The following is a 26,530-nucleotide window of genomic DNA, read 5'->3' on the forward strand; positions in this document are numbered from 1 at the left end:
GAGATCCTAATGTTTAACCCTTTGTTAGAACCCATGTTAGATAACATTTTGTTAGACATTTTTCATGTGCTCCAGGATGTGTGTACGAGTGCATGGGTTTCCAGTTATCCAGTCACGACATCAATTTAGTATGACTTCATCATGAGTGACTCCGATAACATGAGTCACTTAGATAAATGGAACGTAAAGTAAATGCTTTGATCAGTCCTACATACACATCTTACCGTCATGGCTTTTTTATTGGATTTAACCTTCATTTAACTAGGCAATCTGGGACTGGTTGGACTTCCATTGTTCCTGAAATAGCTCTAACTTGACATTCCTCTACCCTCCTGAAGACATAGAGAAGGCCCTGTCTCGCCCAGGCCCGGACGTGGTGATCTGTGACGAGGGCCACCGCATTAAGAACTGCCACGCCAGCACCTCGCAGGCCCTGAAGAATATTCGTACCCGGAGACGTGTGGTCCTCACGGGATACCCACTCCAGAACAACCTGATAGAGTACTGGTGCATGGTGGACTTTGTCAGGCCTGATTTCCTAGGTACCAGGCAGGAGTTCAGTAACATGTTTGAGAGGCCCATTCTGAACGGGCAGTGTGTGGACAGCACGCCTCAGGACGTCCGGTTGATGAGATACCGAAGTCATGTCCTCCATAGCCTGCTGGAAGGCTTCGTCCAGAGGTGAGAATGAGAGCTGGTTATAACCCACATGAACTGTTGCTACTACAGTATTCTCTTTATACTTTATAGGCAAGTTTCCTTCTCTCCGATTAAATCTTAAGATTACTTTATTGGTCAATTGCAGCCGAAATTTGACTTCTGCTTTTACCCAGCCCCTCCGTAAACACACATGCATACATACACATACAGGGTTTTTGGAGAGGTACAGTGCTGCCACACTGGTCGCCTGCGGAGCTGTTGTTGTGGGGGGTTAAGAGCCTTGCTCAAGGACACAACGGCAGGCAAAGGCATCTTGGATTTTGATAACAGCAACCCTCTGATTGCCAGCTCATTACCCGCCAGATTTTTCCTTTCGGACCCGGAATTTTAACTGGCAACCCTCCAGTTACTGGCTCACCTCTATAACTGCTAGCCTACCTGCCACCCCAGTCTATTCCTGGACTAAAAAGTACTTTCAATGGATATTTTAGTTGAAGTCTGATAATGGTTGTGTTTGTTCATGAATGTAGATGAGATCTATATGGCATAAATATTTGTGGTCTAGCTCTGGTTGTGCTTGTGTTTGTTCCCAGGCGTGGCCATAACGTGCTGAGAGACCAGCTCCCCTCCAAGGACGAGCATGTGATCATGGTGCGCCTGTCGCCCCTGCAGAGGGCCCTCTACACAGAGTTTATGAACCGCTTCAGAGAGGCAGGCAACAGCGGCTGGCTCAGCCTTAACCCACTCAAGGCCTTCTGCGTGTGCTGCAAGGTGTGCATGCCTGTCTGTGTCTGTTTTGTCATACACAGGAGTGAAATAAATGTGGGAAGTGCAATCGGAAAGTATTCAGACCCCTCGACTTTTTCCACATTTTGTTACGTTACAGCACTATTCTTCAAATGGATTACATTTTTTTTAAATCCTCACCAATCTACACACAATACCCTATAATGACAAAGAAAAAATGTTTATTAGAAATGTTTGCAAATTTATTACAAATGAAAAACAGATACCTTATTTACATACAGTGGGGAGAACAAGTATTTGATACACTGCCGATTTTGCAGGTTTGCCTACTTATAAAGCATGTAGAGGTCTCAATTTTTTTATCATAGGTACACTTCAACTGTGAGAGACAGAATCTAAAACAAAAATCCAGAAAATCACATTGTATGATTTTTAAGTAATTAATTTGCATTTTATTGCATGACATAAGTATTTGATCACCTACCAACCAGTAAGAATTCCGGCTCTCACAGACCTGTTAGTTCTTCTTTAAGAAGCCCTCCTGTTCTCCACTCATTACCTGTATTAACTGCACCTGTTTGAACTCGTTACCTGTCCACACCTGTCCACACACTCAATCAAACAGACTCCAACCTCTCCACAATGGCCAAGACCAGAGAGCTGTGTAAGGACATCAGGGATAAAATTGTAGACCTGCACATGGGTGGGATGGGCTACAGGACAATAGGCAAGCAGCTTGGTGAGAAGGCAACAACTGTTGGCACAATTATTAGAAAATGGAAGAAGTTCAAGATGACGGTCAATCACCCTCGGTCTGGGGCTCCATGCAAGATCTCACCTCGTGGGGCATCAATGATCATGAGGAAGGTGAGGGATCAGCCTAGAACTACACGGCAGGTCAATGACCTGAAGAGAGCTGGGACCACAGTCTCAAAAATAAAACATTAGTAACACACTACACCGTCATGGATTAAAATCCTGCAGCGCACGCAAGGTCCCCCTGCACAAGCCAGCGCATGTCCAGGCCCGTCTGAAGTTTGCCAATGACCATCTGGATGATCCAGAGGAGGAATGGGAGAAGGTCATGTGGTCTGATGAGACAAAAATAGAGCTTTTTGGTCTAAACTCCACTCGCCGTGTTTGGAGGAAGAAGAAGGATGAGTACAACCCCAAGAACACCATCCCAACCGTGAAGCATGGAGGTGGAAACATTCTTTGGGGATGCTTTTCTGCAAAGGGGACAGGACGACTGCACCGTAATGAGGGGAGGATGGATGGGGCCATGTATCGCGAGATCTTGGCCAACAACCTCCTTCCCTCAGTAAGAGCATTGAAGATGGGTCGTGGCTGGGTCTTCCAGCATGACAACGACCCGAAACACACAGCCAGGGCAACTAAGGAGTGGCTCCGTAAGAAGCATCTCAAGGTCCTGGAGTGGCCTAGCCATCTCGCGATACAGTCTCCAGACCTGAACCCAATAGAAAATCTTTGGAGGGAGCTGAAAGTCCGTATTGCCCAGCGACAGCCCCGAAACCTGAAGGATCTGGAGAAGGTCTGTATGGAGGAGTGGGCCAAAATCCCTGCTGCAGTATGTGCAAACCTGGTCAAGAACTACAGGAAACGTATGATCTCTGTAATTGCAAACAAAGGTTTCTGTACCAAATATATTAAGTTCTGCTTTTCTGATGTATCAAATACTTATGTCATGCAATAAAATGCAAATTAATTACTTAAAAATCATACAATGTGATTTTCTGGATTTTTGTTTTAGATTCCGTCTCTCACAGTTGAAGTGTACCTATGATAAAAAAATTGAGACCTCTACATGCTTTATAAGTAGGCAAACCTGCAAAATCGGCAGTGTATCAAATACTTGTTCTCCCCACTGTAACTATTCAGACCCTTTGCTATGAGACTCGAAATTGAGCTCAGGTGCATCCTGTTTCCGTTGAAACCTGACAGAGCTTGAGAGGATCTGTAGAGAAGAATGGGAGAAACTCCCGAAATACCGGTGTGCCAAGCTTGTAGCGTCATCCCAAGAAGACTCGAGGCTGTAATCGCTGAAAAAGGTGCTTCAACAAAGTACTGAGTAAAGGGTCTAAATACTTATGTAAAGGTGATATTTCAGTTTGAAATGATGTGGTATTATAACAATATTAGGATGACGTCTGAATGAAATGTGGACATGTACATAGCGTGTGATGTACAGTGCATTGGGAAAGTAAAATACGTTACAGCCTTATTCTAAAATGGATGAAATCGTTTTTTCCCCCTCATCAATCTACACACCAGATTGATGAGGGGGGGAAACTATTTAATCCATTTTAGAATAAGGCTGTAACGTAACAATGTGGAAAAAGTCAAGTGGTCTGAATACTTTCCCAATGCACTGTATGTCACATGCTGTGTACTACATGTCCACATTTCATTCAGACGTCATCCTAATGTTGGAATAATGTCTTCCTCTACCAGATCTGGAACCACCCAGACGTGCTGTACGAGGCGCTGCAGAAGGAGAATCTGGCCAATGAGCAGGACCTGGACCTGGATGACATCACCAACGGCCACGCCCGCTGCCCAGCCCCCAACCAGAAGGGCAAGACCTCGGAGGACCCCAACAGCATCGGAGGGCTGAGTCTCAACGCTCTGCAGGAGAAGGCCAACCAGGTCATCACCTACGAATGGGTACGCAGCCACACTTCACTACCATGTTTTTGTTTTTCCATTCAGTTTAAGTGGCAGGGGGTTGAGTCATCATGGATTTATGACGGTTGGAAAACAACTTGAGGGCCGCTCATTTAGAACGGATTCTGTCGTAGGTTTCAGTACAAAACAGGTTATTACCCTAAACTGTGCACTACAACTACACTACTGTTCTGTTACCTCATCTCCTCTCTCTCTCAGGCGAAGGAGATCATGTCTGACTATAAACCCGGGCTCTTGGAGAACTCTGCTAAGATGGTCCTGCTGTTCCACCTGATCGACGAGAGTGTGAGGAAGGGAGACAAGATCCTGGTTTTCAGGTAGGCACAGAAACAGAACCTCACAGTTGTTTTACTGTTTTGATCTTACGTTTTTCAAGTTTTCCTTTCAGTTCCTTTAAAACAACTGTTGCAACGCAACATATTCCACGAAGACTAAGGCCGAAGCACAGACAGACAAACTTCTCAAATGGTTAAATTAGTTTCACTGTAATTTCCAAGCACCCCTCCTCACCGTAACCCTCCCTCCACTGTTTCTCGTGCAGTCAGAGTTTGTCCACCCTGTCAGTCATCGAGGAGTTCCTGGCCAAGAGGCCCATACTGGCAGGCAGCGCCAGAGAGGGCTACAACCAAAACTGGGTCCGCAACCACAACTACTACAGTAAGTGTCCATGTTCCCATGACAACCACCGCTGTCACCATGTCTCTGTTACTCCACTTGTCCAGTAGTGTCTTTTACTGAAGCTATACAAATGTATTCAGCCTCCCCAATCCCATGGTGCCACTTTTCCCGTTGATTTACATTGACTATCGCCACCTGCTGGGGATATTGATATTTTGCCATCATTCTATGTATGAAGCCCTTGGGTAAAAACTGGTTGTTCCTGTGTGTTGGAGAAATGGATTGACTTCCTTTTTATGGTTTGTCTCTTTAGGACTGGATGGGAGCACATCTGCTTCAGAGAGAGAGAGGCTCATCAACCAGTTCAACGACCCGTCCAACACCTCCGCCTTGATCTTTCTGCTGTCCACCAGGTAAAAGACCTTCACAGGAACACACTGGTAGAAATAATTGTCATTTGTTTGTAATCATACTTATGTATAGTCACACTAGTAACCACACTAGTTACAAACACACACACACACATACACATGCACATAAACATCAGGTCAGTGACGTGTGCTTCTCCCCATCCTCAGGGCTGGCTGTCTGGGGGTGAACCTGATCGGGGCTAACCGCGTGGTGGTGTTTGATGCCTCCTGGAACCCCTGTCACGACGCCCAGGCCGTATGTCGGGTGTACCGCTACGGCCAGAAGAAACCCTGCCATATCTACCGCCTGGTCTGTGACTTCACCCTGGAGAAGAAGATCTACGACCGACAGATCTCCAAGCAGGGCATGTCCGGTGAGTAACCAGCGAACCAAACAAACACATAATAGAATGGATACTGACTTCATACAGACTACACCTCTGCTTCCTCCAGCCATGTTTACTGGGCCTACTATTACATGGTCATCTGCTATCAATATTTTTAATCTACTCTTACTATAAGCCTACACTGTTAAGGGCACTTCAGCTGGCCCAGTCCACTTCACTAGCATGCAAAACAGTGTGTGTGCTGCGAAGTGCAGCAGTCCTGTGATCTGTCAGACTCCTCTCAGGCTAAGTGCACTCCAAGTGCACTTTGACATAGTTTGCCATTGTTAGTTGGTAGAGCATGGCGCTTGCAACACCAGGGTTGTGGGTTTGATTTAGAGCGTCTTAACTTGTTAGTGATCCCTTCGCGCGCCAATCAATGCAGCTGTTGATGGCCCTAGACCTGAGGTGGGCAACTTCAGTCCTCGAAGGGCCTGATTGGTGTCACACATTTTCTCCATCCCTATGAAACACAGCTGATTAATCAAATTGCATTCTAAACTGAAGATCATGATTAGGTGATTATTGGAGTCAGGTGTGTTAGCTGGGGCTGGGGCAAAACTGTGACACCAATCAGGCCGTCAAGGACTGGAATTGCCCACCCCTGCCCTAGACATACAGTGTTACCCCCTTTCTTGACTCCATCCATCCCTCCTTTCTGAAGACCGAGTGGTGGATGACCTGAACCCGGTGCTGTCGTTCACGCGAAGGGAGGTGGAGTCTCTGCTGCACTTCGTGGAAGAGGAGCCTGACGTGTCACTTGTGCAACTACAGCCCCACCAGGAGATAGAGACGGGCATCAGACAGGCCTGCCAGCTCTACCCTCACCTTGTCACCAAGGTAATACACCTATATACACATCTATAAACACACACTACATCACAGGCCTGCAGTGGGTCAGAAGTTTACATTGCCTTTAAAAAAATTTACTTGGGTCAAACGTTTCGGGTAGCATTCCACAAGCTTCCCACAATAAGTTGGGTGAATTTTTGCCCATTCCTCCTGACAGAGCTGGTGTAACTGAGTCAGGTTTGTAGGCCTCCTTGCTCGCACCAGTTTCAGTTCTGCCCACAAATTTTCTATAGGATTGAGATCAGGGCTTTGTGATGGCCACTCCAATACCTTGACTTTGTTGTCCTTAAGCCAGTTTGCCACAACTTTGGAAGTATGGGGTCATTGTCCATTTGGAAGACCATTTGCGACCAAGCTTTAACTTCCTGACTGATGTCTTGAGATGTTGCTTCAATATATCCACATCATTTTCCTTGCTAATGATGCCATCTATTTTGTGAAGTGCACCAGTGTCCCTCCTGCAGCAAAGCACCCCCACAACATGATGCTGCCACCCCTGTGCTTCACGGTTGGGATGGTGTTCTTCGGCTTGCAAGCCTCCCCCTTTTTCCTCCAAACATAACGATGGTCATTATGGCCAAACAGATCTATTTTTGTTTCATCGGACCAGAGGACATTTCTCCAAAAAGTACGATCTTTGTCCCCATGTGCAGTTGCAAATCGTATTCTGGCTTTTTTATGGCGGTTTTGGAGCAGTGGCTTCTTCCTTGCTGAGCGGCCTTTCAGTTTATGTCGATATAGGACTCGTTTTACTGTGGATATAGATACTTTTGTACCTGTTTCCTCCAGTTTCTTCACAAGGTCCTTTGCTGTTGTTCTGGGATTGATTTGCACTTTTCGCACCAAAGTACGTTCATCTTTAGGAGACAGAACGCTTCTGCTTCCTGAGCGATAGGACGGCTGCATGGTTCCATGGTGTTTATACTTGCTTACTATTGTTTGTACAGATGAAAGTGGTACCTTCAGGCATTTGGAAATTGCTCCCAAGGATGAACCAGACTTGTGGAGGTCTACAAATGTTTTTCTGAGGTCTTGGCTGATTTCTTTTGATTTTCCCATGATGTCAAGCAAAGAGGCACTGAGTTTGAAGGTAGGCCTTGAAATATATCCACAGGTACACCTCCAATTGACTCAAATGATGTCAATTAGCCTATCAGAAGCTTCTAAAGCCATGACATCTTTTTCTGGAATTTTCCAAGCTGTTTAAATGCACAGTCAACTTGGTGTATGTAAACATCTGTAAACAATTGTTGGAAAAATGACTTGTGTCATGCACAAAGTAGATGTCCTAACTGACTTGCCAAAACTATAGTTTGTTAACAAGAAATTTGTGGAGTGGTTGAAAAACTCATTTTAATGACTCCAACCTAAGTGTATGTAAACTTCTGACTTCAACTGTAGCTATATGCACACCAGTCTGTATTATACACTCTACCTAAACCTGATCACCAAGGTTAGAACCAAACTAGATATACATATCTATATACACTACACACATCTATACTGTCTACTCATAAGTTGATACTTATCCACATGATACATACACCTAGCTCGCTGAATCATGGACAGACTCTGTCTCAACCCATCATTTTCACATTGAACTCTCACTCTCATCAAAATGCTACTTTATTAACAGTTCTATCCAGAATTATAACCTACATGAAGGCATATTATACTTAGAGAGCAATTTGACTTCAACTACTCTCCATGTCTGTCTCTCCAGCAACCCTTTCACCACGAGTCTCTCCTGATGGAGCGATGGGAGATGAAACTCACCAAAGCCGAGAAGAAGGCCGCCAAGAAGAGCTACGAGGATGAGAAGCGTGCGTCGGTGCCCTACACGCGCCCCTCTTATGCCCACTATTACCCTGCCAGCGACCAGAGCCTGACAAATATCCCTGCCTTCAGCCAGCGCAACTGGTGAGATGGTCCCCAAAGACGTACACGTTTTCTCAGTAACAATACTACAGTTGCATACAGTCAATCAAATGTATTTTGTAAAGCCCTTTTTACGTCAGATACCCAGATTAGCAAACAATGCAGAAGCAAAGTGTCTAGGAAAACTCCCTAAAAGGAAGAAACCCAGAACAACAGGTCCAGGAGAAGGTAGCACTTCATGGTTCCATGAAGAACTAGAGAGAGATACCTAATGTGACACCAAGTTTTGAATTCCAAAGTTTAAACTGTTGATAAAATCTTTAACCCTCCACTCTCAATTCGGACTGCCAATACCCCACCCTGTCATCTTTACTCTCCCTTACCCCGCTTCAGGCGCCCACTCCCCCGACAAGATGAGAAGCCGGTGGCCAGTGTCCGCCCAGTTCAGTCGACTCCAATTCCCACGATGCCTCGCCAGGCGTCTCACAGCTCTGCCCCCACAGCAGACTCCGACTCCAGCTCGGGCTTTCCCGTCAACTACCTGCAAAAGGCGGGCGTATTCGTCCAGAAGATCGTCACCACCACAGATATCGTGATACCTGAAACCAACAGTTCAACTGATGTTAAGGCCAGTATCAGTGCAGGAGAGAGCATCCACGTCATCAGAGGAACGAAAGGGACCTACATCAGGACTTGTGATGGGAGGATATTTGCCATCCGCACTAGAAGCAAGCCCAAGGCAGGGGAAGAGAGCTCAGCTGCTGCACCCAAAGGTAGCAATCCCAACTCAACCTTTAGTCAGTATAGTTTCTACTCATTTGGTCCGTATGGATCTGTTTTTATCCAGTGCTGATGGTTTCGTTTAGTCTGGAGAAGTATCTGACCCGTCTGTCTTACCTTCCCTACCTCAGACACCCAGAAGGTATCGGAGGACGCCTCCGCCAACGGCTGTGTGACTCGCCTGCTCTCCCCCGACAGCCCTGAAATCCTGAGTGAACTCCAGAGATACGAGGCTGCAACCAGAATCAAGGCCCAGCATCAGCAGGGCTCCAAGGCTTCGTCTGCAGGTGCAGCGGCTCCACAGGAGAAGGCGCCGGCGGAGAGCAACAATGGCAGCAGGATGACTAGCCATGCCAAGCCCTGGAGCGATGCCTCCGCCCCGGCCAAGCCCAGCACAGATGCCATTGCTGCCCTGGACCTGAGGGGCACCAAGCGCAAGGCCTGCACCCCGTCCAACGTCGAACGGGCCAACAAAAAGCAGCCGGCCCCCAGCAAGCGCACCTCGGCCCAGTTGCCCCCCCAGGCTTTTCCCTTCGCGGCGGGCTATGACCTCCCACCCATGGGCCTCAACCCAGCCATGCTGGGCTCCATGGGGCACCCCATATTCATGGGGGCCGGCTTGCCCTACTTCCAGTCCCACAGCCAGCAGGGTGACCACCATCTCATGTTCCCCATGACTCCCGACCCCTTCGGCTTGGGGGGCGGCACCCTACCTAGATCCTCCTCCACCATCACCTCCTCGTCTGCCCCTGACTCGGCCTCCCTAGCTCCTTTCATGCTGAGTGCTGGTATGGCTGGCATGCTGCCCCCAGGTTTCCCCATGTCCTACGGCCAGTCTCTGTGCATGTATCCTAACTTGCTGCTCCCCAGGGAGCTACCGGCCGCCACCCCTGGCCCCGCTGGCTCCAGCTTCTTCTCCCACTTCCCCTCCTCCTCCGGCCTGATGGGGGCAGGGCTGGGTTGCTCTGTTGCCCACGGCTCGGCAGAGAACGCCGGTGGAAGCAGCTCAGACAGCAACAACGACAATAAAGATGATGATGATGTCATTGAGGTGATGGGACAATGAGAGCCTCCAACCGTAGGAAAGAGGCATGTGGGTTGTAGGGGACAGTTAGTGGAGTTGCTGGGGCTTGGAGAGCTGAAGAGAAAGGGAAGGGACAACCAAGCCCACCTCCTCCACTAAGACCTATTCCCCATCCCAAATGCAACATGCACACCTTTCAGAAAACGAGAATCTGTGTTGGAATATAACAGACTGGACCAAGCACCAAATCCTTATGCTGAATATCTTATTTTAAAAATGTAAGACAAATCTGAACGTATATGATGAAGAAAAATGAACTTGGGGCTTCCAAAATGTTGTCCTGTACTGGCATTTGCAAATCACTGAAACAAGCGACTGCTGGGTTTGGACCTGCAAATCACTTCTTTGTCTTCTATAAAAAAAAAAAAATCCCAACAGTTGATGACAGACTAGGTTAATAACTAACTGACAATAGACTAGAGTTAATATGTCAATTTTATATACGAAGTTGGTAGTAATTATTGTATGGCGCAAAATATCAGTTACATGATATTGTTCTTGATTGTCATTATATGCTACTGAATATTATTTTATATAGTAGTCGTACTCTAAACATGTCACAACTGTTTTCAAAATTGATTTGATTTGCCCTTGAATTTACTGCGTTTCGTTTTTCAGACAATTGCCTACTTGAGACTCAACTCAAAGAAACAGTTAGGCTCTTTGTTGGGTGAAAAACTAAGTCAAAAACCTTAAACTCAAAGAATGTATGCTTATTTACGACTTTAACGCAGACCTTGGGGACAGGCATCACACTTGGGAAGATCTGATTTCGATTTTTGATATGTCATCTACATTTTTCAAATATACACATCATCTACAGGCGACGATGTGAAAACTGTGATCTTGCTAAGCTCCAACTGTCCGAAGGGAGCTGAATTGAAAATGCCTTGCCACTGTCTGTCTGAATGTTACCTAGTGGGAGTAGAGAAACAGCGAGACGGGCAGTCCTAGGACCTGGATCTCACCCATAGTCTTACTGTAGCTTTGCTAAGTGATGCAAATATAACCCATGAACCCTCTGGTGGTCAGGTGGGTCACCTGTCTACTTCTCTGTCTGTTTCTGCATCGTGTACCCAAGGGTTCTAGAGTAGAGAACTTCTGTCATAATGACTCGCTCTGCCTTGTGGATAGCATGAACACTCGTTTTCAGTTCCTTTTTCTCATCTTTGGCGTATGTGATTTCAATGGAAAAACAAACAGGGTTCAAGAGATCATTGTCAAACCAAAATCATTTGAGAGAAGTCAAAAATAGCTGTGCCAAAAAAAGTACAACTTATAGCACTCTTCAGAGAGGATCATTCTCTGAAGCGACCAAACGTCACCGTCAACTGCTATTGGCCTAGAGAAGAGGGTTTCTTTCCCTAATTTGGTCACAGTTTGTCATTATAGACTTAGTAAGCTCATTGTAAAGATGATGCTGGCTTAAGACTTCACTGTGTAACAAAGGTTAAGTATTCAAAGTATATTGATTTAGAGAGGGGGGAGTCAGGTCTGTGACCTGGTTCTGTTTAATAAACAACAGAACTTTTCATTTCTGTTACTGCTGACTGTGTTATTGCCCCCCTCATTACATACGTAGGCCGCCTACTGTCTCATGCCGCATTCACGTGCTAGTCGGAACTAGGAAGCTCGGAAATGTCCAACTTGCTAACTGGTTGAACGCAGCATGTGTATAACTACAATCAATTAGCAAGTCGGGAAATCTCTGACTTTCCGACTAGCATGTGAACGCGGCAACTACCCAACACTTTGGGAAGCCCAGCCCACCACCTCCACCAAGTCCCTAGCCTTGAGTCTCTTCAGCAAGAGCTTTAAACTCCAGTAATTGCATTTATTATGAGACCCTTACATCATCAGACTTGTTCATCTTTTCATACCATACTTAAGGTGTTAACTGACCTGGTCTTTTTATTTTTTTATGTACCACTTTTATTATGTACCACTTTTATTTATGACAGTGCATATTTATTCATTCCTTTTTTTGTTCTGTTTTTGTAAGGGACATTTTTATGTTCATTTACTAGAACACGTCGATACGTGTTACATGACTTGAGAAATGCGATATTAATAGACGTCTGACCCATAAGTGTGTGAATTTCAGGACCAACCAGTCAAGGTGGTCGAACCACTCATTAGCAGATAGAAAATTGAATCCAGTGCTTTTGTTTTGTTTTTATTTATGTTCATATCATACAGATGTTCATGTGAATCTATCTATCCTAATTGCAAATGAAAGGTAGTTTCCTCAGTATTCATTAATCTTCGGTTGTTGAACCAACTGTTTTTTCCCCATAGATTTCTACATGAATTTAAGTATTTATTTATAAATCAATTCAGTCGGCGACCAACTGACTCTCTTAATTCCATTTATTAAAGTCAAGCTGCTGTCTTGAGGAGAATGGCTGGAAGAGCCTGTATGTAGTTAGTGAATGGACATGTAACAGGCTTTTAGATAAAGAAAATTTAGTTTCAAAATAAAATAAAATCATGTTTTGAATGGCATTTCAATTTCATTTACTTTGATAACAGTTACTCTAATTAATGACACAGATTCTCAAGCACGAGTTCAACATAAGTAACTCTTTCACTAAACTGATGTTCTTTTCAACTTGGTTGGGGGGGAATAGACACTGTGTCTGAAACTGAGCATATAGTCTAGAGACATGTCCATCAGATGACATTACCTAAAATCAGATGAAGAGGGCAAAATTGAGTATAGCTCAACTCAATCTCCTGTCCTAGACGACAATCCATAGCAACAGGTTCAAACAAAACTGAAATCGTTACACAGAGACTGGTTTACTGTTCTGTATTTAAAATTAATTCATAGTTGTCTATTGCATGCTTTTAGTGTTTATATTAGCTTTGGTGACATGAGCTGTCTGCAAGCCGATGATTGCATGTTTTGACTACGAAACTGAAATGATTTACATAGACTTTACCAATCATATCTCAAAGTAACTGTCCAGTGTTTCTAGATTTCTATGACATATATTTTTTTAACCTTTATTTAACTAGGCAGGTCAGTTAAGAACAAATTCTTATTTTCAATGTCAGCCTAGGAACAGTGGGTTAACTGCCTTGTTCAGGGGCAGAACAACAGATTTTTACTTTGTCAGCATGGGGATTTGATCTTGCAACCTTTCGGTTACTAGTCCAACGCTCTAACCACTAGGCTACCTGCCACCCCCATATATGACCTATATAGTTAATTCATATTGCATAGAAATGACTTATAATTAACTACCATATTACTTAAATTATCCTTCCAAAAAATTGTAATTAAGAATGGCCAATCAGCAGTCTACTTGCCCACACCATTCCAACATAGAAAAGCAGCTTTTCTATGTTGGAATGGTGTGGGCTTATACCGGTCACATGGTGTGGGCAAGTAGACTGCTGATTGGCCAGCTCATCCTCTGAGGAAATGTTTGTTTGAGATACAAGTTTGAGGTGATGTTTTAAGTGTTTTTTTGGCCACTGTATGAGTTAACAGAATATTAACTTTTAAAAGGGAGATTTTCACTGGACAGTTGCTTTAATTACTTACAAGCCTTAGATTTCATCATTAGCTATGCAAGCAGAATCTGTTAAATTGTATTTAAAAACAAGTGCTTTTATCTTCTCATTATGATAATACTTATTTGAAAAATAAATAAGAATTTAAATGGACCCAACATACAGTATCTTATGTAAAAGGAATTCCATGATGTCTGCTTATTCCATGAAACTTGGCCATAGTGGACTGGATGTCACTTGACTTGTTTACCGCTCTTTGGTGTTGTAGCTCTGTGTTGCCCTCTGATCTATACTGTAAGGTTTTAACGCCTTGGGAATGGTAGATGCAGGCAGAGATCTGGGAATATCTATGTTACACTGCCCTGGTTCTTTGGCTGAGTTTGGGTCTTCTTACATGTCCTAGTACCTTGGATATTCATGTTTAAATGTTTATTGAAGGATTTCAGCGTTTGAGTTGCTTGCCCTTGGCCTTTACATAAGTCAAGCATTCACATGTATTTGGTTCAGTCAAATTGTTCCCCTCGCCATCATCGCACACTCATGATTTAACCTCACTGTACCCGTGGTTTATCTTTGATTCTGTAGAAGCAGAACTGTTATTCTGAGAGAATTTGATCAATATGCAAAAAGGTGACGACATTTGAAACACACATCAGAGCAGTACAGTTGTGTCCGGCGTGTGGCTAGCGCTCTTGTTCTTCCACTGAGGCATCCCAGATCCTTGCATGTCTCATCTGGGTCTTGATAGAATGGTCTTTTAGTCTCATGTTTTCAGCACTGTAAGTGGACAAGGTCATTTTAATAGTGTTTATTTTTCACATGATTGTGTTGTTTAAGGGTGTATACATTTGTATGGATGTCTTCACAGAGGACAGTTTCCAGTTTGTTTCAAGTTTTATTAGTCGTATGTACGGGACACACATTGTATACTTCGTCCAACAAAATGCTTACTTGCATACGCACCATTGTTCTTAGCTAGTCAAAGGTCACTCACTTGGGCTTCTGTGGTAGCCAACCATTACCCACTTTGCATTTTCTGCCAGTGAGCTATTAACGTTATCTTAGTTTGATTTCCAGTGGTGGAAAAAGTACCCAATGGTTAAACTTGAGTAAAAGTATAGATACCTTAATAGAAAGTTACTCAAGTAAAAGTTAGTCACCCAGTAAAATACTACTTGAGTAAAAGTCTAAAGGTATTTGTTTTTAAATATACTTAAGTATCAAAAGTAAATGTAATTGCTAAAATATACTTAAGTATTAAAAGTAAAAGTAGTGAAAATATATATATATATTTTTTTTTTTAGATAGCCAGGGGCACACTCAGACATTATTTACAAATTATGCATTTGTGTTTAGTGAGTCCGCCAGACCAGAGGCAGTAGGCATGACCGCGTGTTCTCTTGATAAGTGTGTGAATTTCACCGTTTCCCTTTCCTGCTAAGAGTTCAAAATTAAATAAGTACTTTTGGTTGTCAGGGGAAATGTATGGAATCAAAAGTACAATGCTTTCTTTAGGAATGTAGTGAAGTAAAAGTAGTCAAAATAGTAAAGTATAGATACGCCTAAAAACTACTTAAGTAGTACTTTAAAGTATTTTTACTTAAGTACTTTACGTCACTGTTGATTTCAGATCAGATTTTGCCAGTGCTCCGTCTGTGATGTTTGATTCTTGTAGCATTCTGATGTCAGGGTTTTGTCTTTTTTTAAGTCTTGAGAAATGTGAATTCTTCTGTCATTATCTTTTTTATTATGGAAATTAATTACTAAATAAAATGAATGTGTATGTGGTTATCCAAGTATTTTTATGTCTCTTGAATCGATGCTTGAGGAGAGAGAACATTTTGAATACATGTCAGTTTGAATACATTTTAAAAAGTTATCCATGACCCATAGGCTTCCCTGCCACATGGAGCTCAAGGATCTAGCAACAACAAAAAACTATGTTTCCCATAATCAACTAGTGTACCAAACTGGCGTGACTTGACGCTTCGTGTGTTGGTGACGGTGGCACTGGCAGCGCAAGCGTTGTTGGTCAGTGTGAAATGCTGGGAGTGCCTCACAAGACAAAAAATATTCCCGAATAAATCTGTTGCTTTATATCGGAATAACGTTGAAGTAACCCAAGAGACTTCTGACATTCTGAAACCGTAGTGACTTAATTAATTTTGCGTGAATCTCTAATTGTTCGCCTCGACACAATTGTTTTGACGGCCTGTTGCTTGCTGGCTAACGCAGGAAATCCTCTAACGTTAGCTAGCTGATAGACTAATTTAGTCTGTGCCGAGGCGAGAAAAAAAGGAGCTGGTACTGTTTATTTTTGTAGTTTTCGTAGTTACACAACTCAAACCCATTTATCAAATGGAGATTGATCCGTTCATGAACTATAATGGTGGATTTAAAACATCGTAACAGTCTGACTTCTTCCTTAGCTAGTTAGCCTAGCTAACTACTTATTCCACATAGTGCTTGCTAGCCAGCAAGCTGATGACGTTTATTAGTTAGCTAGCGTTTGCTGGTTGAAGATCTGGGAATTTTTGGTATGATTTCTAAAGTCAAGTAGCTATTTACTAATTGGGAAGTTAAATTGTATGTAAACTTCGAGTATGACACCGTTCAATGTCAATTGAGAGTAATTGGCAGGTTGCTAAATGTGTCGGCTAGCTTGCTAGTAAGTTATCTAACGTTAGCTACGTTAACATTAGCCCAACTACTCTTATCTAATCAGAAACAAGGTAACTTCAGCAAGGTAGGAAAGTTGCTCCATCAAGTGTTTTGAACAGTGAGACAAAAGGTTTATGTAAACCATTAATTAGCATTGATTAATCAGATTATTTCCCGGATGAATCTTCACTGTAGAGAGTGGATGTTGTCTGGTTCTGCTGATTTCGTTTGTTATTCTTGGCACTGCTAATAAAATTAAAAAAAGGCCAGCACGTGAGCAGCTGCGGGTCAGACAAACTTACTCATCGGCCCTTGCTACAGACCACACAATGAGTCGCTATCTGCCAGTTGCACGACAGCACTTCTTTGGCGCATTAGCCAATACGAGCGTTGTGGTGAAGTCCATAAGTGCCATAGTGCTCCTTCTGTACCTGCTCTCATGGGCAGTTGACACTCCATATGCCCTGGGCGTGACACCTGGCTACCTCTTTCCCCCTAACTTCTGGATCTGGACCCTGGTGACCCATGCCGTGGTGGAGCAGCATGTGTGGGGAGTGGCAGCCAACGTGGGGACTGTTATGGCCTGTGGCCGGCTGTTGGAGCCTCTGTGGGGCGCCTTGGAGCTGCTCATCTTTTTCACTGTGGTCAACATCTCTGCAGGCCTCCTGGCTGGCCTCTCCTACTTGCTCACGTATGTTGTCACCTTCGACCTGGACTACCTATTTGCGGTGCGCGTCCACGGGACACCAGCCCTCCTCGGGGGGGTGTTGGTGGCCCTTAAGCAGACCATGGGGGATACGACGGTGCTGCGGGTTCCCCAGGTGAGGCTCAAAGCTGCCCCGGCGCTGGTCCTCCTCTGCTTTTCCCTGCTCTGCCTCTCAGGCCTGCTGGAGAGTGCCGCCCCACTGGCGGCCTACAGCTTTGGCGCCCTGGCAGGCTGGGTCTACCTGCGCTTCTACCAGAGGCACAGCCGGGGCCGTGGCGACATGTCAGACCACTTTGCCTTTGCCTCCTTCTTCCCTGAAGTGGTACAGCCGGTGGTGGGGCTGCTGGCTGGCCTGGTGCACGCAGCCCTGGTGAAGATCAAGGTTTGTAGGAAGATGGTAAAGCGCTACGACGTGGGGGCACCTTCCTCCATCACCATCAGTCTGCCAGGGACAGACCCCCAGGACGCAGAGAGGAGGAGGTGAGTGCTCTAGAGGCACAAATAAACACAAACACACAGGCATCCATTTACCAAGATTTGTTTACCTCATGCTTCATTTTCTGGTTGACACTTGCAAGCTGTCACACTCATGTCCTTGTTTACATAGACGGCAGTTAAGCCTACATACTGTATCATCACCTGGAGAGGATCAGTGGCTGTTTTGAAAGGGACTCCAAGATATTTAGTTACAATACATTAGTTACTATACAATAATGTAATGCAAACATTTGCTCAGCCTTGCCCTTGCTTGGGAATGGGCAGACACTGTTTATTTTATAACTCGCTCTTTCTCTCAATCTCTTCATTCGAAGACTCAATCATGGACACTCTTACTGACAGTTGTGGCTGCTTTGCATGATGTATTGTTGTCTCTACCTTGCCCTTTGTGCTGTTGTCTGTGCCCAATAATGTTTGTACCATGTTTTGTGCTGCTACCATGTTGTGTTGCTTCCTTGCTATGTTGTTGTCTTAGGTCTCTCTTTATGTAGTGGTGTGTTGTCTCTCTTGTCGAGGTGTGTGTTTTGTCCTATATTTATGTTATTATTATTATTATTTTAAATCCCAGCCCCCGTCCCCGCAGGAGGTATTTTGCCTTTTGGTAGGCCATCATTGTAAATAAGAATTTGTTCTTAACTGACATGCCTAGTTAAATAAAATTCTGATCGTCTTACAGGCAGTTGGCGCTGAAGGCCCTAAACGAGCGACTGAAGAAGGTGGAGGACCAGTCGACCTGGCCAAGCATGGATGACGAAGAGGACGACAATGAGGATGAAGTTCGGACCGACACTCCCCTGCTCTTGGGACAGGAGAGAACGTCGCCAGCAGGGGGGTCTAGCGGCTCCCAGAACACCACGGGACAGGAGTCCAGCATTATCAGCTTTGAAGACGCCCCCTCCCGCTCATAACAGACACACTGATACACACTCAGTCATGCTTAGTTTTGACTAGCATACACTACAGTGACTACACACGCACACATTAGCCCTAGCAGTTTATGACACATTGTCAACATTGTCAGGCCTATCAGTTTTAGTCTGACTACCCGAAATTGTATACAGATCGCATCACGGACCCATCGCTCCCCCGGGCCCACCCGCATATGTTCATTGAAACGTTAATGCAATGTACAAACATATTGGTTGGACTCTCCCTACCTACCACTTCGCGTCTCTCCTAAATAAAGTATTGAATGGGTGCACAAAGTGTTTCGTAAAGCTCTTTTGCCCCAAAAGACAGCTGCTCCACACCTGCTGCTCGTCTGGCTCCCAGATTTTGTGACTGAGACACTTAGACTGGAGCAGAGACTCTTGGCAAACTCCCCATCTGTTGCTGTGTGTTACTATTGACCCAGAGTAAGCTTTCAGCAGACGGACAGAGATTCTCAGCGGTTTTCTAGGTCATCCTTTTGTCCTGATGGGTGTTTACTTTTCACGGTCATATACGTCTTTTCTCTTGTCTCCATCACTGAAAGACTGAAATGAGTCTAGGTTTACCCCACAGCTGTTTTACCGCTGTTAGATCTTATGTTTCCTAAATTTGTGGGAAACCTGATAATTTGACAAGTTGCTCTGTGGATGATGATGCGTTTCCTGTACCTGTTTTTAGGGGTTTACTTTTGCTCTGAATTCTTGAGGTGATTTTCAGAATATCAACTACTCTGAGTCAGAGTTGGATTACTAGATGGGGAACCATAGCCATAATTGAATAAAGGGGATGTGGGTGTGTCTTCCTCTTTGTTCATACTGTTGATTTGAGTTCTGGCAGAATATTTTGTTCTGGCCAGAAAGTTTTGTGTGTGTTTGGATTTAGGTGAATGAGTGTGTAACTGGGAGAGGGAGAGCACTAGATTGTTTACACGGTGGCTTCCTGTCATTTCTCACTGGTTTGCCCTGATAAAGTTCAGCAGCTTTTGACAATGACAGCAATAGTCACTGATGCACTCTTGACAGGCTTTCTTCTCACTAAGGAACATTTTGTCAATCTCTTAATTGTTTCTTTGGCTACATTCCCACAGGCAGCCCTATTGACTTTCTTTTCACTAATTGGTCTTTTAACTAATCACAGATATTTTTCAGAGCTGACCTGGTTGGTCAAAACGCAGCTTTAGACAGGCAGCTCAATTCTAAACTTTTTTTTCACTAATTGGTCTTTGGACCAATCAGGTCAGCTCTGAAAAAGCTCTGATGTGAAAAGATCTGATGTGATTGGTCAAAATACCAATTAGTGGAAAAATATCAGAATTTGGATGCCTGTCTAAACGCAGCCTTAATGCAGCCTTTCTGGTTTCTCTTTCGTCCCCTTATTAATCTGTCACAATGTTGGTTAAGATAAGAACTGCACTCTTAATCTAACACACATAGTGTATTTATGAGGTTTGTTAATGCTAGTGGCAGTACCTGTTTGTGTGGATTGACTGGAAATGTTTAGGTGTGGTGAATGATGGCAATACTGATGCAGTTCTGTTTAATTTGTTGGTGGTGACTTCAAGGCTTGGTTTTCACATATTGTCCCTGCACAGGACAGTTTTCCCGGATTTCCACTATTGGTGTGTTTCTTTCTACTGTGGCCATTGCAGATTCCTCTTTAGTTTCTTATCTATTTGTTTATCTCTATATGAAATAAAATATGATTGTATGACATGTAACAATAAATTGTCTTTTTGCAACACTGGGTAGGTAGTACTAGTAGAGCACATGTCAGCTGATATTTATTTAGGCTGCCACTAGATGGAGCAGTTAGCACAGTATGTGATACTCTACAGCTGTTTCATTGTATGTCATGAAGGGCTTTGAACTGACAACCTTTCCCAGGGGTACTCCACGTTGCCTTATTTAGGTAACTGTGACTTAGATTGGAATACCTAATATTAATAATTTATCTAGCTTGACTTATATTTGTGATAAGGGTAGTTCAAATTCAAACGATTACCAGCCTACTTTAAAACATGTTTTTACCAAGACACATAGCAGTTAACAGAAATCAACATGAGTGTACTGTATTTTATATTGCATTTAAAAAATGCTTATCCAGACTTTTTTTAAACGGGTGTTACCTATATTTTAGATGACGATTCAGGCTTTCCAGAATGTAATTGGACTTAAATTTGCATATATAATGAAAGACAAAGGTTCATATTTTAAATTATATATTTGTTTTTAAATGTGATTAGTAATTTACACAGTTGTGTGTAAAGTTATGTGTAATGCCAGAGACCAGTAACACTTCAAACTGAACAATAACACCAGTGACAAATCTGTAGACAAGATGGCATAGCTAAAACGGAGGCCACAGTCGCTCAAACCACACTTCTTATATTCAAAATAAATCACTTAATCATGTGATTTGATCAATTATTTTAATATAATGTCCTTTCCCTTACTATAAACTGTGTAACACCAGTGACACATCTTAAGGCCTCACATCAAATTAATCATAAAATTGCTAACGTGCTTTTCAAAACAGCACTGGCTCCAATGAACCTTTGACCCAGGAAAAAGTTGCCAAACAGAGTGCTTTTCAAAACAGCCCTGGCTCCAATTAACCTTTGACCCAGGAAAAAGTTGCCAAATGGTTGAATCTTTTCAAAGTGGTGCTTTTTATAAAGGGTAACACCCCTCAGTGGTAACACCAGTGACATGGAATTGAGGGACAGCTATTCACAGAATTATTTTGAATAATGAGTTGATATTTATATATATTTTTTAAAAGTAGGCCACAACATAAAGCTTATACTTTCTTTTGCATTATGACATTTAAATTGGGAGAAAAAACACTTTTTCTTAAATCAAAATATGTCACTAAACATCGACTCTAAAATATATACAAAACATGGTTTGCAATTTATCTGTCTTACATATGTTTTATTAACAATATACTTTGTCATTATCTGACACTTTTACCTGTTTTTCCTGGTGGTTATGGCTGGGACAGCAAAGCCACCATTTTCGTAGAATGACCCAATGCGAAGGAAGGAAGCATAACCTGTCCACTCCTTGGGTCGTTTCTAACATTTATTTTGTGTGGAAAAAGTTTTTGAATGCAACTATTATTGAAAAACAACATCAAAACGGTTCGGATGCTCATCGAAACCGATTGACGTGCACGCGCAGGCGTGGCTCACGCTCGTACCCGCCACCCATCCCCCTAGCGTGCACACGCAAAGTAATTCAACATTGTATCGAAACGAGGGTTATCGGTGAAGCACGACAGCCCTGGGAAAACGACTGCAAGCCATCTAAACAACAGGTACAACTACTTTTGAAAAACTTTTATCGAAATATGACAACAGTGGTGGAGTGTAATGGTAGGATAAATTGTTAGAAAGTGGTCCGGCCGTACATTATCGTCGTCGGTCTCGCATTTCTTGACGACCTCAATAGTAGTAACGTTACACCGCGTCCGCACTGACTCAAGCTACTGGCTAGCTAGCAGCAGTAACCGTTGGAAAAGGAACGCCATTGTTTTTATCCTTCCAAAGAAATTGCCAGAACACGTCCATGTAACTAGCTAAGCTAGCTACCTACCGTATCCCCACCAGCTAACTTTCTTAGGTAGTTAGTTAACTTCTGCAGAAGCAAGTGAGTATTTGTAACAAACCGGCTTGTTAGTTTGTTGCTGTTATCTTGAGCAAGTTAGCCAACAACTAGGGTTATCGGTAAGCCACCATCATCAACGGCGCCCCCATAATTCTGACCAGTTGGCTAGCTTGCTACGTTAGCTAACTGTGTTTTGTCAAGTAGCTAACGCTACTGTAGCGTCCTAGTAGTGAAGTTATGTTTTTGTGTGTTTTTTTTGTTTTTTTTTACTTTAACGTGCAATCCTGTAAACAAAGGTTCTACAGTACTCTTCTCGCTACCTAACTATAACAAAAAAACTTAAATTTGAATCTGATTGGGTGGCTTAGCTCGGCCCAGCCATAGATTACAAGTATCCCTCTCTTTATTTTAGGTAACGTTGGTTAACTAGCTAGACAAGTTGCGGTCTAGGGTTGACCATTTTAATTTAACTTCAGAGGGACCAGACACTGTTTTACTGGTAGAGAGCTAGCGAAGTGAGTTTGTTGTGAATGGGGCCGCCCTTATACTGCGGACAACAGCCATCTGTTGATGCTTTGACGCCATCTTACCTAAACATTTGAATGATCCACCCTATGGGCAGAAATGCACTTAGTTTCAGTAGATTTAATGCCTGTCTATCCTAAGCAGTGTTATAGTAGTAATTCATGTAATGTCAGCCAATAAACTAAAAGCTGCTTGCCGTGCATCAGTGTCTGATTCTGTCCTGTATGTGACTGCATCAGAGAACCCATCTTATGTGGCGTTTGACTAATGGGGACATCACATCAATGATTACTAGGATACAGCTTTGACACATACTTCACTTCTACAATCACATGATTGTCCACAGGATCAGTGTGCTGGTAGTCAAATAACCCGTCAAATGTATCATGGTTATACATGGCAATACTAGCTAAATGTTGTCAAGATCTATTCTGGAAGTAGTCTAAACATAAGAGTTGGGGACTGTACATCAGAGTTGGTGCGTTCGGTCACACATGTCCCTCAGTCTAAAAATACATGGGGCATGTTTTCCACCTTGAATGCACCATGCATTGTTGGTCCTGACTTGTGATCCTAACATTCAGCAACTAGTTTAATGTGAACGGCAATACGATCACTGAATGGATGGGCTGATTATCTTTCCCTGTTTGCTGTCAATTTCCTTGCACACACATTTACCTGAGGAAACTTACTCAACCGTTATTAGTGGAGATTACCGGCGTCATGTGTAGAACATATACCATACCTGCAGTTTGTTCTGGATCATGCCAGTTTTGATAGAGCCTGGTTAACATTGGTTGTTGATGTCTTCTAAGACATGGATAGGACACATACAGACTTTAACCAGCTGGTTAAAGTTCAAAGTAAATTATGCCTTTAACCTCTGGTGTTGAAGGCAAGTGTGTTCCCCCAATAAGCCCCACTGGGAGAAATCATTCGAGGATACAAGTGTGACTTAGCTTTGCGAATCTCCACAATGGTGTTGTGTCCAGTCAATCCACTACACTGATCCTATTTGAAACCACAGCACTTATAAAACCTGTTTAATATAAGGCTGTTGTCTTGCTTGTGTTTCTTCATGCATTTTACTTCTCTCTTCTCAGGCATGGCAGCGATTCGTAAGAAGCTGGTGATCGTGGGAGATGGTGCTTGTGGGAAGACGTGTCTGTTGATAGTCTTCAGTAAAGACCAGTTCCCTGAGGTCTACGTACCCACTGTCTTTGAGAACTATGTGGCTGACATTGAGGTGGACAGCAAGCAGGTAATGAATACAGACTCGACAACATACTTTTTTTTCTTTCTCGGTTGAAGGTGTAAGCAAGGTTAGGGGAATTACGTAGCCCTAATTGCTAGATGGTTTTCAAGGTCGCTTCACTGTGTTTAATAGTGCTGGTCTTGGCTATCATGGTATCGGCTCGTTGAGATTGGGTTACATTTATCTGTAGCTATAGGGGCAGATGGGTATAATGGTATGGCACATGTTTGTTCAGTTAACCAGGTATGGAAACATATTAGGTGCAGCATATGCTTTTGAATGATGTAAGGAATATGTATTCTAAAGTTGTATTGTAAGACCCTATGGCACTTCATTATATAGCGGCCCGTGTGAGCTATAAACCCAGGTGTCCTGGCCTCAATGTGGCTCGACTAGAAATCTGGGACATCTAGATTTGATTGGCTGAATGAATTCTGCTTGCTTCATGTCATACTTGTAGAAGTGTTTTGGTCTAATTTGCTTTCCCCATTTAACTCACAAACGAGAAGGGCAAGTAGCTTTCTATTAACCCTTTAGTGTCTCACACTGATGAATGTCTTCAAGAAATGTCCAGTTATCCATTTTCAAAGAGTGGCTCTTATCAGAGATGTGATTTTTCCTGATTTGCTGGGAGTTTGTTTTTCTGACATGGTCCTCTTTTCATTCCTCATTGAAGTTGGCCTACACCTAAAAGTAATATCCAATTATCCTGATTTTCAGAACATTTCCTGTGTGTTCATTAAAGTCTGTGGTAGGTAGATGTCATTAACTGTACAATGTACATTTTACTGAATCAATGTGTTTACAAGGTTGTCCATGGTTTATTTCTGTTGCCAGAGGTTTGCTGATAAACCCAGTCACTAGAACAGCTTACATACACTTGCCAATTCAAGCATATCTGTATGAGGGCTAACATTAGTTGTTGTCTACTCTGTACTAGGTGGAGCTGGCTCTGTGGGATACAGCTGGCCAAGAGGACTACGACAGGCTTCGCCCCCTCTCCTACCCCGACACTGACGTCATCCTCATGTGCTTCTCCATTGACAGCCCAGACAGCTTGGGTGAGCTTACACACTCACTCTCTTGCTGTCATCCGCACAAGGTTTCCTTTTATAGGTGGGTTGTTCAGCCCATTCTGACTAGTGAAGTACTCACTCACACATCCAATACGCGTAGGACAGCAATAGCTCTTCTACACCTCCTTCCTCCGGTACACTACACACTACCCCATATCTTCCCAAATGTACTGAGTGTTGGTGTGTGCTTGTCTGACCCTTGACCCTTTGATTCCGTACAGAGAACATTCCAGAGAAGTGGACTCCAGAGGTCAAACACTTCTGTCCCAACGTTCCCATCATCCTCGTAGGCAATAAGAAGGACCTGCGCAACGATGAACACACACGCCGGGAGCTGGCCAAGATGAAACAGGTACGTAGAAAGGACAGGCAAATATTTTCCTCCCTCTACAAACTCGTGGGATTATAAACAAACTGGGATGAGAAAAAAATGGCCATGTTGGCTACAAAGCTTTCGGGAAAACTCACCCTAAACTACACCAACTGTATCTGTCACTCTTTCCGCATGATATGGTCAGTGCTTTTTGGATGTCCTGACAGTGCCTCTTAACTCTCTGTAGGAGCCAGTGAAGCCAGAGGAGGCCCGTGACATGGCCAACCGGATCGGAGCGTTCGGCTATATGGAGTGCTCGGCCAAGACGAAGGATGGTGTGCGGGAGGTGTTTGAGATGGCCACCAGGGCGGCACTACAGGCCCGGCGAGGAAAGAAGAGCAATAAATGTCTCCTTCTGTAGACTGCATGACAGGACTCAGTCCCTGTACCAGGGGTTCTGGCAAGTGTGTGGATGGACAAACGGGGTTGGATAAGCACCCGTTTACATCTCACCAACCCCCGACCCCCTCACACTTGCCGACCGACCGTTGGAGCTCGTGTCCTTGCTTTGGGAGATGATCTTAGAACGTATCATTTTTTTGTTGATGTTTGGTTTTTACTCGTCTTATTTTTTTAAGTCATGGTAAACATTTATCAGTATTTAAATTTCACCTGCCAAATGCTGTTGTTGGGGCGGTCGTGAGAAGGGCTGGCCTCTGGACTGCCAGTCAAGTGCTCTGTCTGCCTGGACTCTGGGCTGGCTGCCGTTCCTTTGTTTGGAACACACAGGGCTGAACTCCTTTTAAGTCTCTTATGTACAAATGATTTTAGTTTTTGGATGTGGAACCGTAAAGTAAGTGTTGAAATGAATAAACAGGAAAACATGTTGTATGCAAATCTGTAAATATAAGACATGGGTATATTCATATGTATACACAAACATGACTGGAACTGTATTTGTAAACTAGCCTTGGTTACATTGTGTAATAAATTACTTTCTATAACACATTTCCTTTTTTGTTGTGGGAATTGAAGGGCTACAATTTGCTTTGTTGTGCAAGGATGTTTTTCAGAGATGTTATGGTCCAGTGCAGCTGTTTTTTTTAATCTATATCAAATAATTTCAAATGTAACTTTAGTGATTGTTCTCAATGAAAATGGTCAAAAAGAAACCGTTTCTTAGCAAAGGGTAGTTTCTCAAGCAATAATTTTGATTGGGCTGTCTGAGTGGGGAGGGGGAAATGAGCTGTTATTGGCATAGAGTTTTGGAACTAAAGGCTAAAAGTCAATGAGTTTGAGTGGATCATTTTGTCAA

The 26,530-nt window shown here is 43.5% G+C and overlaps 3 protein-coding genes across 5 annotated transcripts in view; all 3 read left to right on the top strand.

Annotated features, from left to right (window-relative positions):
- The window catches only part of LOC139542703 (helicase ARIP4-like), a 101,628-nt gene extending 86,194 nt beyond the window's left edge, over positions 1 to 15,434 (top strand). For all 3 annotated transcript variants that reach the window (XM_071348468.1, XM_071348470.1, XM_071348469.1), the window contains 11 exons: positions 339 to 681; positions 1,254 to 1,431; positions 3,880 to 4,092; positions 4,312 to 4,430; positions 4,655 to 4,770; positions 5,045 to 5,144; positions 5,310 to 5,515; positions 6,192 to 6,367; positions 8,103 to 8,299; positions 8,651 to 9,030; positions 9,169 to 15,434. In XM_071348468.1, the coding sequence (XP_071204569.1) occupies positions 339 to 681; positions 1,254 to 1,431; positions 3,880 to 4,092; positions 4,312 to 4,430; positions 4,655 to 4,770; positions 5,045 to 5,144; positions 5,310 to 5,515; positions 6,192 to 6,367; positions 8,103 to 8,299; positions 8,651 to 9,030; positions 9,169 to 10,103 (2,963 nt within the window). In that variant the 3' untranslated portion in view covers positions 10,104 to 15,434. The remainder of the gene's footprint in view (positions 1 to 338; positions 682 to 1,253; positions 1,432 to 3,879; positions 4,093 to 4,311; positions 4,431 to 4,654; positions 4,771 to 5,044; positions 5,145 to 5,309; positions 5,516 to 6,191; positions 6,368 to 8,102; positions 8,300 to 8,650; positions 9,031 to 9,168) is intronic.
- Positions 15,435 to 15,680: 246 nt separating this feature from the next.
- LOC139542699 (transmembrane protein 115-like) lies at positions 15,681 to 20,181 on the top strand. The gene is made up of 2 exons (XM_071348463.1): positions 15,681 to 17,490; positions 18,185 to 20,181. The coding sequence occupies exons 1-2, from the start codon at positions 16,634 to 16,636 to the stop codon at positions 18,414 to 18,416; spliced, it is 1,089 nt and encodes a 362-aa protein (XP_071204564.1). The 5' UTR covers positions 15,681 to 16,633; the 3' UTR covers positions 18,417 to 20,181.
- Positions 20,182 to 21,104: 923 nt separating this feature from the next.
- On the top strand, positions 21,105 to 26,223 carry LOC139542700 (rho-related GTP-binding protein RhoA-B-like). The gene is made up of 5 exons (XM_071348465.1): positions 21,105 to 21,756; positions 23,675 to 23,832; positions 24,767 to 24,887; positions 25,124 to 25,254; positions 25,463 to 26,223. The coding sequence occupies exons 2-5, from the start codon at positions 23,677 to 23,679 to the stop codon at positions 25,634 to 25,636; spliced, it is 582 nt and encodes a 193-aa protein (XP_071204566.1). The 5' UTR covers positions 21,105 to 21,756; positions 23,675 to 23,676; the 3' UTR covers positions 25,637 to 26,223.
- Positions 26,224 to 26,530: the final 307 nt, after the last annotated feature.

The sequence above is a fragment of the Salvelinus alpinus genome, chromosome 17 (genome assembly GCF_045679555.1).
Source record: "Salvelinus alpinus chromosome 17, SLU_Salpinus.1, whole genome shotgun sequence".
Taxonomy (NCBI): domain Eukaryota; kingdom Metazoa; phylum Chordata; class Actinopteri; order Salmoniformes; family Salmonidae; genus Salvelinus; species Salvelinus alpinus.